General features: G+C 28.3%; 1 protein-coding gene across 1 annotated transcript; it reads right to left on the bottom strand.

Annotated features, from left to right (window-relative positions):
- Positions 1–10,543: 10,543 nt before the first annotated feature.
- On the bottom strand, positions 10,544–13,307 carry LOC133698301 (large ribosomal subunit protein eL8y). The gene is made up of 7 exons (XM_062121184.1): positions 13,158–13,307; positions 12,901–12,948; positions 12,237–12,438; positions 11,895–12,064; positions 11,370–11,498; positions 11,175–11,267; positions 10,544–10,858 (listed from the first exon to the last, which is right to left on the bottom strand). Exons 1-7 carry the CDS (start codon positions 13,158–13,160, stop codon positions 10,727–10,729), a joined length of 777 nt encoding a protein of 258 aa, XP_061977168.1. The 5' UTR covers positions 13,161–13,307; the 3' UTR covers positions 10,544–10,726.
- Positions 13,308–15,504: the final 2,197 nt, after the last annotated feature.

Below are 15,504 nucleotides of genomic sequence, written 5' to 3'. Positions count from 1 at the left end.
TTTTTTTATTTGGTTATCAAACTTTCATGACACGGATCTCTGATTTGATGGGTTAACCCAGTTAATTTAGATTTTTTTTCTTTTTCTTCATTAGTTTTTTTCTTCTTATAAGTTTTTTTTTTATTTAATATTTTTTTATTTAATTTAGTTCATCAATATTAATTTTTTTTCTATTTAGTTATTGGCCGATTCCTTTAGTTTTTCTTTTTACTTTTTTTGCTATTTTTATGCCTTTGAATATGGACTGCACGGTGCAATCCACAATGAAAAGGCTGATGCCTTTTGTTTGTTTTTTTTTCTTTTTAATTAATTTAGTTTGTTAATGTTTAATTTTTTTCTATTTAATTATCAAACTTTCATGATATGGATCCCAGGTTTGACAGGTTAACCTGGTTTGACGGGTTAGTTCGGTTAATTCTGGGTTAAGCCGTCAATTTTTTTTTTCTATTTAGTTATCAAACTTTCACGACACGAATCCAAGGTTTGACGAGTTAACCTGATTTGAAGGGTTAAACCAGTTAATTCAGATTTTGGTTTTTTCTTTTTAATTAATCTATTTAATTATCATACTTTTATGACACGACCTTGCAGCCAGGCTCACATCCAAGACTATTGGGTCTGGTGTTGCAGCCAGACCCACTTAAACTTGTGTCATGCAAGTTTAATGTTATTATTAATATTATAAATATTACTCTCGGGTCTGGTGTTGCAGTCAAACCCAAGACTCTTGGATATAGTTTTGCAAAAAGATCAAACACTTTTAGATATTAGTTTTTTTTTATATTTTTTGTACAAAAATAATTGACTCGCGGCATCGCGCGGGTCATGTAACTAGTACATAACACTAAAGGGTGTGGGGGAAAGCACTGTGGATTACAATAGTGCATTCCTCTCTTTTTTTTCATTTTTTTTTTTTGTATTTTTTCATTTTTTTCCCCAACTTTCCCTTTTTTTCATTTTTTTTCAACCTTCCTCTGTTTTTTTTTGTGTTTATTTTTTATTTTTTTCTAAAATTATTTTTGTTGATTTTACTTTTTAAATATTGAGCTGGTTAAAAATTTCGCTTTGTAATTTTTTTCCTCTAAAATACTGTGGATTGTTGCGGTGTTTTCCCAACCCAAATGCACTGTGGATTACAATAATAATCAATAGTGCATTCCTCTTTTTTTTCCACCTTTTCTTTTTCTTTTTGAATTTTTTCATTTTCCCCCAACTTTCCCCTTTTTTCGTTTTTTTTGTATTTATTTTTTCTTTTTTTTTTCAAAATTATATTTGTCGATTTTTTTTTTAATATTGAGTTGGTTAAGAATTATAATTACAATAAAGCTAAATCATATAAGAAAAGAGCTGTAGTTTTTCTCACAAAACACTATGGATTGCTATAGTATTTTTCTAAATGGTTTTTTATTTTATTTTATTAGGGAAAGCACTGTAGTTTTCCTCACAAAACATTGTCAATTGCTACAATGTTTTTCCTCATGGGTTTTTTTCCTTCCAAAATTATCTTTGTTGGTTTTTAGCTTTGTAATTTTTTTTGCTTTTTATTAACAGAAAAGCTAAATCATGTGGCAAAAACATTGTATCTTTCCTCACAAAATATTATAGATTGTTATAAATTATTTTGTTCAATCTCTAAGTTTTTGATCACCAACACAATTTTTTTTTCCGTCATGAAATATTTGCTCCATCATACCTTTAGTTTCTATTACTTATCTAACGCTGGTTCACAGTTATAACACTATCAAGTGCATTTGTTTTATAAGCCCGCGACAACACGCGAGCATGCTATCTTGTTTTTTTGAAAGTGCAACAGCATTCTATGAATGCATGACATCTTTATTACATTTTATACAAAAGAATTACACATTGCAATCTAGGATACCATGTGTGTGCATGGCATCTTTATTCAAATTTATTAATTTGTGTCTAATTGATTTTCTAGATAATCTAGTGTACGAAAAAAAAATCAGTAAGATGAAACTAAAAAAACTTTGGTTCCTTATTTTTTCTTCCTTTGTGTTTTTTATCCCCTTACCCAATTTTTTTTCTTATTTTTTTGTATTTTAGTATTTTTGAAAAAAAAATTAATCAGTGATTTTAAAATGAGCACGTTAAAACTAAACATGTCGAAAGTAAATTTATGAATTTTTAATTATTTTTAAAAAGACACTAAAAATGTCAAAAACGACGCAAATACATCAAATATATATATATTTTTGGATTCTTTGTTTTTTTTTGCTATTCTTTTTGGATTTTTCAAAAAAGTAAGAAAAAAGGGCAAAAAATCAGGTTATGAGAGTGCTTGTCATTTGATAAGCACTAATATGTTAGTTCTAAATATCTCTCATACCCTAGTTTATAACAAAAACTCTATTTCATAAAGGAAAAAACATAATATATATCAGTTGAACAACTCTAATTAATATAAAGTATTAATAGAGCATTGATCAGGAACATTTAGGAACAATGTTTTAATGCAATAGAAATTCCATAATTATAACAACTTTATAATTTTATTTGCAAAACATTTTTGTCTCAAGGACATTATCTTTAATCTATATTTATTAATCAAATATTATATTAATAATAAAATAGTTGATGATTATTAAAAATAAATAAGTCTTTATTAATAAATTAAATATATTTACATGAATAACGTCAATACCAAGTGTAACCAACTGATTGATTACAAACTCTATAGTTCTAGCTCTAATTTGCTTTTGAATCCCACAACTATTTGGAACCTACTATCAAATACTTTTGATCATAGTTGCAATCAATAGACAAATGGTCTCTTGATCTATTTTATTGTATTGCTATACAACATGAATGATCAATTTATTAGCCAATAATGAGATAAATCTAAGTTTAAGAATATACAAGGACTCCCATGACATTTTAAACTAATCTACATCGTGCACCTTATTCCTCAAAGCTTCCTACATGATTTTGATAGAGAACAAGCAACTTGAAGAAAATTCTCAAATATATGAGGCTGGAGACAAATCACACCATCTAAAATAGCTTGAATGTTGATCAAGTCATTAGACCTGGTATAGGTCAATTTCAAGATGAGCAGTTTGAGTAGTGTTTTTTTATTATTATTATGATTTAATAAGTCATGGATTTTTATTTTTGAAGCATGCAACTCATAAGAGTAAAAAAAAACTAGACTATCGGGTTGTGAGTCAATTCTTATATACAAGTCATCATCTAATTCTCAATCAATGTGATATTTTCTAATAATCTCTTCTTTATATGTAAGTTTTATCCATATTAAATTTTTAATAAAAACATTTTCAATGTAGCAAGAAATTTCATGTTACTCATAAGAGTAATTATTAGAAGTTTTTTTCCAATGAGAGAAAGCATTAGGTTAGAGAAAAAGGAGAAAGAAAATTAGTTTTTCTTTTTAAAAAAACTAAGGTAAGAATATTCAAGTCAAATCACTTGATTTTGATTTTTTTTTCCTTTCGTACTAGTATCTATCTCTATTCTTAAAATGAGTACAAGGAGTAATAATTGGTAATTACTATATTTTATTTATTTGTTGAAAAATAGTTTTTAATTTGGAAAATAGCTTTCATTAAAAATGAATTTTCTGAAAAGTTGATTTTTTTTTTAATGTTTGACAATGTTATAGAAAATAAGTTGAAAAATATTTTTTAGTGTTTGGTTATGCCTTAAAAAATAAGTTGGAAAATCACTTATTTTTTTTTAAGTTTATCAAAAGAATGAAAATCGAATATGATATATGAAAAATTTGGAGGGTGAAATTGAAAAAAAATTGTAATTTTAAAAATTATTTTAGATAAAACAAATAGTAATAAAAAGAATATAGATTGAATTTAAAAAACAAACAAATTGAAAGGCTAGTTTAAAAATTTGAAGGGCTAGGTATGGAATTTGAAGGGGCGAGAAAAAAGAAGTGGGAAAAAAAAGGTTACCCGCACTAAATTAGAAATTGGTACATTGTACGCGCCGCCTACAAAAGGAGGGATCATTAAGATAATTCTAACTACATCAAGAAAGGTTGCCTTTAGTCACCGTATGCGGTCTCACACGCTGACGCGACCAATGCATCTGTCAACCACTTTTTATTTTTAAATTATATTTTATGTTTATCAAAATACCAAATTTTCTCTTAGTCAACTTGATTATTACTAAAAAAACCAATATAAAAATAGGAAATCTTTGAAATTCAGTTTAATAAACTTTGATTTTAATGGCAATTCATTCATTTTACTTTTTTTTTGGGTAAAAGATTCAAAAAGAGTTTTCTAGATTTGAGAGAAGGAAAACACTTTTCTTTGAAAAGACTTAAGCTTTTCTTTTGACTCGAAACCACTTTCTATTGACCAACTCTCTTATAGTTAAACAAATATGGAAAATTTTGGAAAATGATTTATAGGAAAATGTTATTCATGAAACAAACACTCATGTGAGATCCACAACTCAAATATCAGGTGTTATCAAGAATTTACTACTCTTGTAAGAGCTTGCTAACTAGGAGTATACATATCTTCCTTAGCTAACGGCCATTATAAAAAACAAGTACAATTACAAAAAAAAAACTAAGGGTTGTGGGATATTTGCTACGTAGGTAAAGAGAAAACACTATAGATTGTAATAGTGTTCTATAATATTTTCTTTTTTTTAGTTCTTTAGATTTTTTTCATTTTGGTCCCTCAATTTATTTTTTTTTATTTGTTCCGTTGACATTGTGTTTATTTTGGATCAGGTTTGGTGATTTGTTTCGGCTACATAGAATATAGCTCATGGTGTTAAAAAAAGATTACATAACTCGGTGGATAATTGGTTTGACAAATTTTAATGAGATTTTATTGATTTAAAATAATTAAAGATTTTGGGACTGAATTTGAAGATCAAACAAATATACATCCCTTTTTTAGCTACCATAAGGGGTTGAATTGAACAAACAAGGATGCATGTTCATCCCATTTGTTTTTTTAATCACTTGATTTATTTGGTTTTCAATTTGATCCTCTAGAATTGAGTTTATATGAGATTGGACTTAATAGTTTGTTTTGGTTGCCTATATATGGGGATTTTACGGCATCGAAGAAAAATCTTGGTGAGTGGTAGATGTTTAATTTTGTAAAAAAAAATTCAATTTCACTCATCTTAATCAATTAGCGATTGAGAGACCATAATTGACATTGAAACAAAGCAGGGACGAAAATCAATAGGACATAAGGAATGCTTGGGGCATGTGTTGCACGTACCAATATGTGAAGAGGTTTGTCGTGCTTTGGAGATGCACATAGCCTTCTTTGATCACCAAAGGTTGTATTCTGCCATGTCCTTTAAAGCCTCTTGAAAAGGGTTACTTGTTGATGTGGCGCATAGTTGTTGATTAGTGGTGGTGTGTTGCCAATGTCCCATTCTTCTTCTTCTTCTTCTCTTATCTTTCTCTTCTACTCGGGTTTTGTGCAATGTTTTTTTTTTAAATTTTGATCTTTATTTTTTTTCTATTTTTTCATTTGTGTTTTTTTTATGCTTTTTATGGGAAAATCTTAATTTCATGATTCGGGTTGCAAGTTTGGAAGGTTGACCCATGTTGACTTGAGTCTTTTCTATTCGGGTTATTTTTATTATTTCTTTTTTCAATTTTATCCTTGAATATTTGGTTGGTTTGGAATTTATTTTTAATTTTTTTATGTTTTTTTTATAGAGTTATCACGGTCATATGACTCAGATCACTAGTTTTGCAAGATAATTAAGGTTAACTAGAGTCATTTCTTTTGTCAATTTTTTTAGATTAATTGTTTTTCAATTTCACAAGTTGACATTGTGTTGATTTGGAAATTGAGCTTCACAATCCTTTTTAGTCTGTTTTCTACAAGTTTATCTTGTGGTTCTCGAGTCTGGCAGGTGTACCTGAGTTGACTCGAGTCGTCCTTTTTTGTTTATTTTTTCTAATTTAATATTTTCTTTCACAATTTATTTCTTTGACATTGGATTGATTTGGAATTAGGCTTTATAATTTTTTTCTTTAGGTGATTTTTTTATTGAATTATTTTTTTGAATTTCATCCTTTATCATTTGACTGATTGGAAATTGAGCTTCATTTTTTTTTCAACTTGCTTTTATAGGAAAATTCTAATTTAATGACCTAGGTCGCAAGCTTGGAAGGTTGAGCTAGGTTGACTTGGATCATTTCTTCTTGGGGTCTTTTTTAATTATTATTTTTTTCAATTTTATTCATGAATATTTTGTTGGTTGGGAATTGAGTTTCTTATTTTTTTTATTTTATTTCTGTGAGATTATTACGGTCTCATTACTAGGATTGTGAGTTTTGCAAGTTAATTAGGGTTGACTTGAATCATTTCTTTTGTCAATGTTTTTAGATTAATTTTTTTCAGCATTGTGTTGACTTGAGAATTGTGCTTCACAATCTTTTTTAGTCTTTTTTTTATCCTTGATCCTTTTTCTAGTTCATTTTAAAAAAATATATTTTTTTTTATTATGATCTCATATTGCGAGTGGCGGGTTAGTAGAGTAAACTCGAGTTGACTCGAGTTTTTTCCTCAAGTTTCTTTTTTGAAATTGATTGTTTTCAATTTTATCTTTTGAAATTAAGTTATTAGGCTTTGAGTATTGTGATTTTTTTTACTTTTCTTTCTACGAGGATATTCTAATTTCATATCTTAGATCACGTGCTAGATAAGTTAACACGAGTTGATTTGAGTTATCATCTCTTGAATATTTTTTTATATTAGAAAAAATTTAACCTGACATGCAGCATAATGGGAACAAAAAGATCTAGTCGTCTTTTTACTCCTTTTAGTCAATGACAATTATTAGCTCTAAAAATACTTGTGCATTTTGTTCTTGTTGGGAGATTTGTATTATGAAATCACTTGGTAACACATAAATTTGCATCCATGAGCAGTGGCGGAGCCATGACTTTTTAAATGAGGGGGCAAATTATTAACAAATATTTAATATTATGTATTATGTAGACATGCATTATATTAAGAAATCAATTTGAAATATATGTATTAACTCATATCAAACAAAATTAATTTAAAAATACTTTTAAAATAAAAAAATTTACGTTATAATTGTTCTTTTCGAGTTTTATATTTTAAAACCGCTTCATAATAAATTTATTATCAATCTGATCAAAGATATTTTTCTTAATATATATAATCAAACTATTATTCATCTATTTTTAGTTTAGGATGGGTTCAATACTTGTGTTTTCTAAATCTTCAAAGGACTAGTGAAGTTCTTGACAACAATTTTATGCTGACATATAGTAGAGAGTAGCTAAAACCATAACTTAAAAGGATTGTCATGATAAATTGATGTTGTTATTGTTGACTTATTGTTTTCTACTGGTGGGTTAAACATAAATGTTAAATATTTTTTTTATTTCTCTATTGTGTCCTTAATGTTTTGAGTTGTCCTATACTTTATTTTTAATCATTAGTAAGTTCATTGCCATCCATTTTTAATATGAAATTTATAGTAAAATACTTATCAATTCATTAAAACTCATTTCAATTTATATCCATATGCATATAATATTACTCATACACATATTAATTCAACAAACTCTTAAATTATTATAAATCCTAACATTTTCAATAACTAATTGTATAGGAATAAAACTAAAATTAAACAATGAAACAAATAGAAAAGATGAAGAAAACTTACATAAAGCATAAAGTATAAGAGGTTATTTACTTAACTAATTAATGAAAGATTCTCAGTTAATTAATGAAAGAAAAAGAAAAACAATTAGTGAAATGTTCTAAACATATATATTATATATTATATAATGTTGTAAGTTAACAATAGCTAACTTGGGTTAATTAGTAGTCAGCAAAGAAAATTAAACATATTAAGATATTATTAATATTCTAATATAAAAAGTATTTTAAAAAAAAATCAAAAGGGGCAATTGCATATTTTAATATAAAAAATATGTTGAAAAAAAAATTAAAAGGGTAATTGCCTCCTTTTGACACCATGTGGCTCCGCCATTGTCCATGAGGACTCTCATATATACAATGGGCTTCACTTTCAACCTATAAGCTTAAATAACTTGGTTTTTATTTTTCTTATTCTTAACTAAAAGACCTCCATATCATAGTGGCTTGTATGTTTGGAAAAAAATTACATGTATTATAATTTTTATGTTTAAAATGAAATATTAAATTATAGAATTGAATTCAATTATACTATTTAGAATACTATAGAATTAAATTAACAATCTTAATTGTTTTTCCTTAATTCAAAAATCATTTCTTTATGTTAAAAATTTTCTTTTTGTTAATGTAAGAATAGAATCCATTACATATTTTATGATAAATCATGATGCATGTTATGATAAAGACAACAAGCAATACTAATGTACACGACATAGAAAACATTAGGAACAAATAATTATTATTAACAACAACATCATATATTTTTTTAGTAATAAAGATACTCTCGTACCAATTTTCATATAATTTTCACACAATAAAACTATTTTATCTAATTTTAAATAAGTTATTTACCAAAAAAATATTGTATTTTAATATCACTTAGCAAAGAAACATGCATTCATAAATCCATGATAATAGACTAACAAAATACTTTTCCAAAAGACCATTTCTTTTTTATTATTAAGAATAAAATTTTATTCTTGATTCACTCCACTCCACTCAATAAAATCCAAAAGTGGTTCCTATTATTATATACACCTTTATTATCTTGACACCACAACAACACTAATAAAAAAAATATTTTTTGATTAAAAGGTTTGTTCTTTCTATGGTCTCAAGTTCGAACCATGTGGTTGCTCATATGATGGCCACTGGAGGCTTACATGGTCATTAACTTCAGGACTTGTGGGATTAGTGAAGGTGCGCGCAAGCTGGTCTGGATACCCACGTTAAACTATATATATATATATATATATATATATATATATATATATATATATATATATATATATATATTATTTCAATGGCTTAGCTTCTCTTTTTTTCTCCCTCCCACTATACAAATTATAATAGGTCATCAATTGAATTTTACCAATTAAGTTACTATCGTGCATCAGAAGTAGATCTATCTTAAGGGAGAAACTTGGGAAAGACATGTCTAATCCCTTATTGGTTAGCTAAAATTTAGAGTTGTCTTTTCATTTATTTTTTCTTTCAATTGTGGTTTTTATTTTTTTTGATTGGTTTTTATTTGTTTTAATTTTTTTTTAATTTCATCCATTACCATTACCATTACCATTTGATTTTATTTTATTTTTATATCAAATATGGTCTTCATTCTTTTGATTGCTATTTTAATTATTTTCTTGATTTATATTTTTTTCAATTTTACTCAACATTTTATTTCATTTAATTTTTTAATCCAATTTTGGTTCTTATTTTTTTAATTTCTCTTTTTTTCTCAATCCTTTTCTTAATTTATTTTAATTTTCAATTTAGTCCCTCATTATTTTTTTCATTAGTGTATACACCAGATTTAAATCTAATTGTTTTGAATGCTATTTGTTTTCTTTTTATAACTTTTGATGTTTGAGGAGAATTTTGTTCATGATTTTTTTATTTTTTCCTTTAACAAGATCATCTCAGTCTTATAATCTAGGTCACTGATTTTAAAAATTAGCCCGATTTAACTTGATTTTTTTTTTTAAAAAATTTTAATTTCATTCTTTGACATTAAGCTACTGGGCTTTAAGCTTGTTTGGAAGCGAATTATATATAAAATTAAATTTAATATAATATGTAATTTGAATTTAATTAATAACCTATTATAATTTCTATGATTGAAATAAAATTAAATTAGCAATCTTGACTGATTTACTCTTAATTTAGAAATCATTTTTTCTTGTTACAAAAAAACAATTTCTGTTTGTTAATGTGAAAATAGAATCTAACTTCTTTTTTTTTTTTAATGATAAATCATGATACATGCATGATATGATAAAGACAACAAGCAATATTAACATGCATGACATAGAAAACATCAGGAACAAATGATTATTATTAACAAATCATATTATTTTTTAAGTAATAAAGATATTTTCATGCCAATTTTCATAAAATTCTCGCGGAATAAAATTATTTCTTCTACTTTTAAATAAGCTATATATATATATATATATATATATATATAATTAACAATAATAAAAATTCATATGGTTCTATTCTAATATCTCTTTTTTTTGAAGTTTAAGATGGTGATTTTGCTAATTCTTGTTGACAGTTCCTGTTTCTTTGACAATATTTCTGGAAAACAGCCACCCAAAACACTCAACCTGTGAAAATGTTGGCTGACATTATGATTCAACTGTTTCCCTCACACATGGGCCTTCACAAAAAGACGTCGCAACCTACAGAACTAATAATTTGCAATTTCTAGCATGATTAATATACAGGGGTCATCAGTGTGGCTTAACGTGATCTAAACTGGGGATCCATGCATTGAGTGAGAGGGCAGATAAAAAAGGTGACCGTTTTGTGTTTGAAAAAGTATTTTTAATTTGAAATTACTGGGAAAAAACAACTTAGAAAACATTCTTCCCATAAAAACTAAATGTTACTCATGATAATATTTTAACTACCCAATCAATACAAAACTTGTTCACAACAACAAACTGAGCAATTGAAGGGGAAAAAGAAGAGCTAAAATCATCCACGGTAGTTCCTTGCTGACTAAAACTTATCTCCAATAGCTTGCTAGAAGAAGCTCAAGACATTCTTTGGGCAGCCTCCTTGGCTAAGACTCTCTCCTTAGCTTTGGTCTTAGCCAGGGATTTGGAACCCATGATGCCACCGCCCCATTTCTTTCGGTGCTCATCAAACTTATCATTGAAGTTAGCCTGCAGTTAAAGGGAATGAAAGTGAAATATGCAAAGAAGAATGAAGTTCAAAAGAGTGGCCAACAAATTACAGAATATCAAATCAAAGAGAGAAACCACTTCAATAAATAAACCACACAAGCATCAAAAGCAATGCTGTTAGAACAACCAAGTTCACTGTGGGATAAGCAAATCAAGGACCAGTTGCCTCTCCTTGTGACATAAAGCTAATCTTCTAGGAGGATTACAATTATGAAATTGAAACACCTTTTTTCTCCTTTGGGATACACTTTAGAGATACCACATATAAAGTGCAAAAACATGGTAGTAATATTACCTTGACTGCTTCCAAAACCTTGCTAAATTCCAATTTATCCTCATTCTTCACTGATGTAAGGCACAAAACTGATGCTGTTTTCTTGTGGACAATCTGTTTTTTAAACATACAAGTCATAAAGATAGTACTGGAGGATCCAATTTCCAAAAAAATCAATGGTTCTTTTAATGCATAGAAAAAGTGTAGAGAAATCACCGCTCCAAGACGTGACTTGCCCTTCACGATTGCATAAGGAACCTCCATTTTCCGGCACAATGCAGGCAACCAAACAACAAGCTCAATTGGATCAACATCATGCGCGATAACCACCAGCTGGGCCTTGTTCTATATGAATCAAGTAGAGTCTTAGTAAAAAGATAAGATAACCTATACAAAAACACATCAATCTGCCATGCATGTTCACCATCCAAGTCAGAAGACAACATGAAACAAACAAACAAAAAAATGTTGAAAGTAAGGCACTCAAAAAAAAAACAGGGGAGATAAAAAATCAATGCGCAGAAAATCAGCCAAGTAACTGAAGAAATGACAGGAATGAGAGTGAGAGTGAGAGAAGAAAAGGTAGAAAACCAAATTGAAAGCCATCTTTTCCTACACAATCATGATTATAACACAACTCCCATATAGGTCAATCAAACTAGCTAAACAAATCACCAAATCATCCATTACCTAAATATTTACATAGTTAATCAAGAAAGTCTTAGAAATCAACATCGGTACCTGCTCAATGAGGTAAGTAACATGGTTAAGACCATATTTAATAACAATGGGCTTCTTTGTTTCCACAGTCTTCCCCTCAGCTTCAGCTTGTGCTCTCTTAAGAAGCCTTTCCTTCTTAGCAGCCTTGTCCTCAGGTCTATATTTTAGGAACAACTTGAAAAGTTGTGTAGCTGTAACCCAAAATGACAAGAAAAAAACTACATCTCAGTACCAGATAAGTAATCTGCAGTTTCAGTAGTTAAAATGAACTCCATAATTGCACTACAATATCGATAACAATGCATCTGTGATTTTTAGCATCAAATTCTGTCAAGTTCCCTGTAACAGGGATGGAAAATTTACCAAGGTTCTTGTCAAGTGTTTTTGTGAACTGGTTAACAGCAGGAGGAACCTTCAAACGCTGTTTCAGAATCCTTCTTTGCCTCTGAATACGAACAACATGTGGCCACTTGACAAATCTAGTCAAATCCTTCTTGGGTGGAAGGGCACCACCAATTCCAAACTGCTTTGGTCGTTTCTCAAACAAAGGGTTTACGACCTTTTCCTGTAATTAATCAGCATCAATGCACCAAATCTTTAGTTGCAAGAGTAGAGTACATAAAGCCCCAAAATTGACAGGGGCAGAATTATGATTCATCAAATCTCAGTTCTAAGAATTGGGCATAATCTATGAAAACTTGTATCATCAACTTTTAGCAATTTCATGTATGCAATTGCATAAGATTAAGGGGATAGTTGAAACAAATATTAGCCATATCTAGCTAGCTACAAAATTCACAAAAGGAAATAACAGGGACTTCCATGGAAGAATACAGACCCATTACACACTAAACTATAAGTAGGTTAGTCAGTGAACAAATTAGATAAATGTTGTAGACAACACTCCCAAGAATTGAAAGACTAACACACTTGGGAAATTAAACTGCCTTTTTTTAACTTACACATGCTTATTTTGTGTGTGTGCGTGTGTGCGCATACAATAGAGAGTGAGAGAGAGAAGACATACAGGCTTCTTCTTTGCTGCTAACGGGGCCTTCACACCTCTTTTGGGAGCCTGTAGTAAATACAAAAACAAGCTAATGAATCAAAAGTGGGGATAGAAACACTAAGAACACAAACTTTTCAATGAAAATTTTACAAGAAAATATAATATGCGGAAGATAATAAACCATTTATTTCACAAACAAAAGAAACCAAACAGAACAAAGGGAACATAATATGCATGAAAATATGAAAAGGGTATACAAGAAGTGAAGATCGTACCATGCGGAAGAGGAGATCGAGAGAAACCCTGGTAGTTCTCTGCCGATGAAGGGTTAGAGCCTTAGACCTTGGAAGAGCAGCTGCAGCGGCTTGCCTTTTATTGTTAGGGTTTTATTTTCTCTTTGTTACGTGGACTGGAGAGAGTAAGGCTAAGCCCATAGGCCTCCCAAACCCTAAAAATTGTTTTCTCAATTTTGTCACTATACTGTTTACTTACAAATTTATCTCTGTTTAAGGAAGAGGAAAACCTAACTAAAACATTACTAATTAATCCACGATCTCTAGTCAAGAAATAGCATTCATCCAAGCCATTTGGGCCCGTTTGTTTCTTGGTTTTCTAAAATTTATTTCCTAAACTTTCTCAAATTTATTTAGCATTAAAAAAATTAGTTAATAAAAAATATTGTTTTAGTAAAAGAGAAATTTAATTTAATTTTAAAAAAATATTTTTTTTATTTTAGATATAACACACTTTCTAAAAATTTTAAAAAATAAAAAAATATCATGTTTTTTTTATTACATTAAATTTGATCCTCAATATTTTGATTACTATATATTTTGTTTTGAATTTTTTTTTATTTATTCATTTTTAATTTCATCACTTAAAATTTAATTTAATTTTTATGTCAACTCTGGTCTTTATTATTTTATTATTATCTTTTTTTATCTATTATACTTGGTTCTCATTATTTTTTTATTACTATTTATTTTATTTAAAATAATAACTAAAATTAGATTTTTTTTTAATTTCATCATCCTTCAACTTTTTTAGTTGTTTAATTTATTTAATTAAAATTAAAATTTATATTTGAGCCAACATGTTAGGAACCTAATAAGTCACATATATTAAGAACCATTAGTTATAAATTAAACTGCGATGATTTAATTTAAATATGACTTGATTAAAATATATTTTAGTAATTAAGAATTAGAATATACTTAATATATGAATTGTATTTTTAAACCTAGAAAAATCAAGTAAGGACTTAATTGAGTTAATTTCTAAAATTATCTTGAATTAATATATGAATATTATTCAGTGAATAAATTGATATTTTGCTAATTTATAGACTTTTATAGATTGTTCTATAGCTAATACGTTATGCCTCTTATTGGGGGAGGTTGTCTGTCAAACAGAAAAACTACGTAAACACAATATTAGAGTTAGTATTCTAGGCATTGCAATCTCTCTCTTAAATAGGAATTTAAAAGGTTTCTCACGGTTCGTGTGGATTACTATTGGAGGTCGGACAATTAGATAACTTGTGATTTGCAATAACTCAACCTTTAAGAAATTATTTAAAATCAAAGAAAATTAGATATTAAAGTAATAAATTCCTAAATAACTCTAGATCTATTTAACAAGATCATAAGAACTTCCGAATACTTTTATTTCATAACTTTCATTACATGTATGGTATTTGAAAACCAAACATTATACTAATTAATCAATGGGTTCATGAAATCAAAGAAATACCGCAATCAATACTTGAACGGCTTCATGAAATCAAAGAAATACCGCAATCAATACTTGAACAGCATAAAGAAACATCAAAATGATCGTCACGTTACCTAATTTACAAAGCTAACCTCTTGGGCTGTGGCACAGTCAGTACATCTCACCACCTTCTGAAAGGAAGGCTTCAAACGAAAACGTAGATCCACCCAAGCACCATTGACGAATGACAATTGGACATCTGGTTTGGTCCTCTCTCCGGTTTGATGGCGATAATACATAAGTGACAGCCTGCGAAGCCACAGAGTTCAGCTCATCGATGCTTTTCTCAGTCTTAGAAATGAAAGCAGATAGTCCAGCGGAGACCCCCTTGAGCCTACAACAATCAGGCTCAACATACAATGAAACGAAGACGGTTATAACACAAAATTTGATGCCTTCTCAGCTTCTTTCAGAAAAAATGTGGAATATTGAAGCAGAAGCTTGCAATGAAATCTCCCGTAGGAATCTGTTCTTGGCCCTCCATTGTTATGTCCAAATCAACTTAATAAATTTCTTTTACTTGATATTTAAAACACACACAATATATATATATATATATATATATATATATATATATATATATATATATATATATATATATATATATATATATATATATTAACTGGGGTTACAAAGTGTGTTTGTTAACGACCCAAAATCCTTAGCCATCTTGAAGGATTTGCCATGGTTACATAAAGAGTATTTATGTTATTTTTGAAAGTAACAACATATTTTTTGAATTGTAATTGTGCAATAATATTAGTATCTAGCATTATTATAATTTAATTAGTTAAATTACTTGATAAGATAAGTTATTATAATACAATAAATAAAATTATTTAATAATTT

Source organism: Populus nigra, chromosome 7 (genome assembly GCF_951802175.1).
Source record: "Populus nigra chromosome 7, ddPopNigr1.1, whole genome shotgun sequence".
NCBI classification, from domain to species: domain Eukaryota; kingdom Viridiplantae; phylum Streptophyta; class Magnoliopsida; order Malpighiales; family Salicaceae; genus Populus; species Populus nigra.
This window is presented reverse-complemented; position numbering and strand designations above follow the sequence as displayed.

Coding starts and splice junctions, on each gene's coding strand:
- LOC133698301 (XM_062121184.1), bottom strand. Junction 12,065..12,236: donor AACACTTGACAAGAACCTTG/GTAAATTTTCCA, acceptor TTTGGGTTACAG/CTACACAACTTTTCAAGTTG. Junction 10,859..11,174: donor AGGTTTTGGAAGCAGTCAAG/GTAATATTACTA, acceptor CTTTAACTGCAG/GCTAACTTCAATGATAAGTT.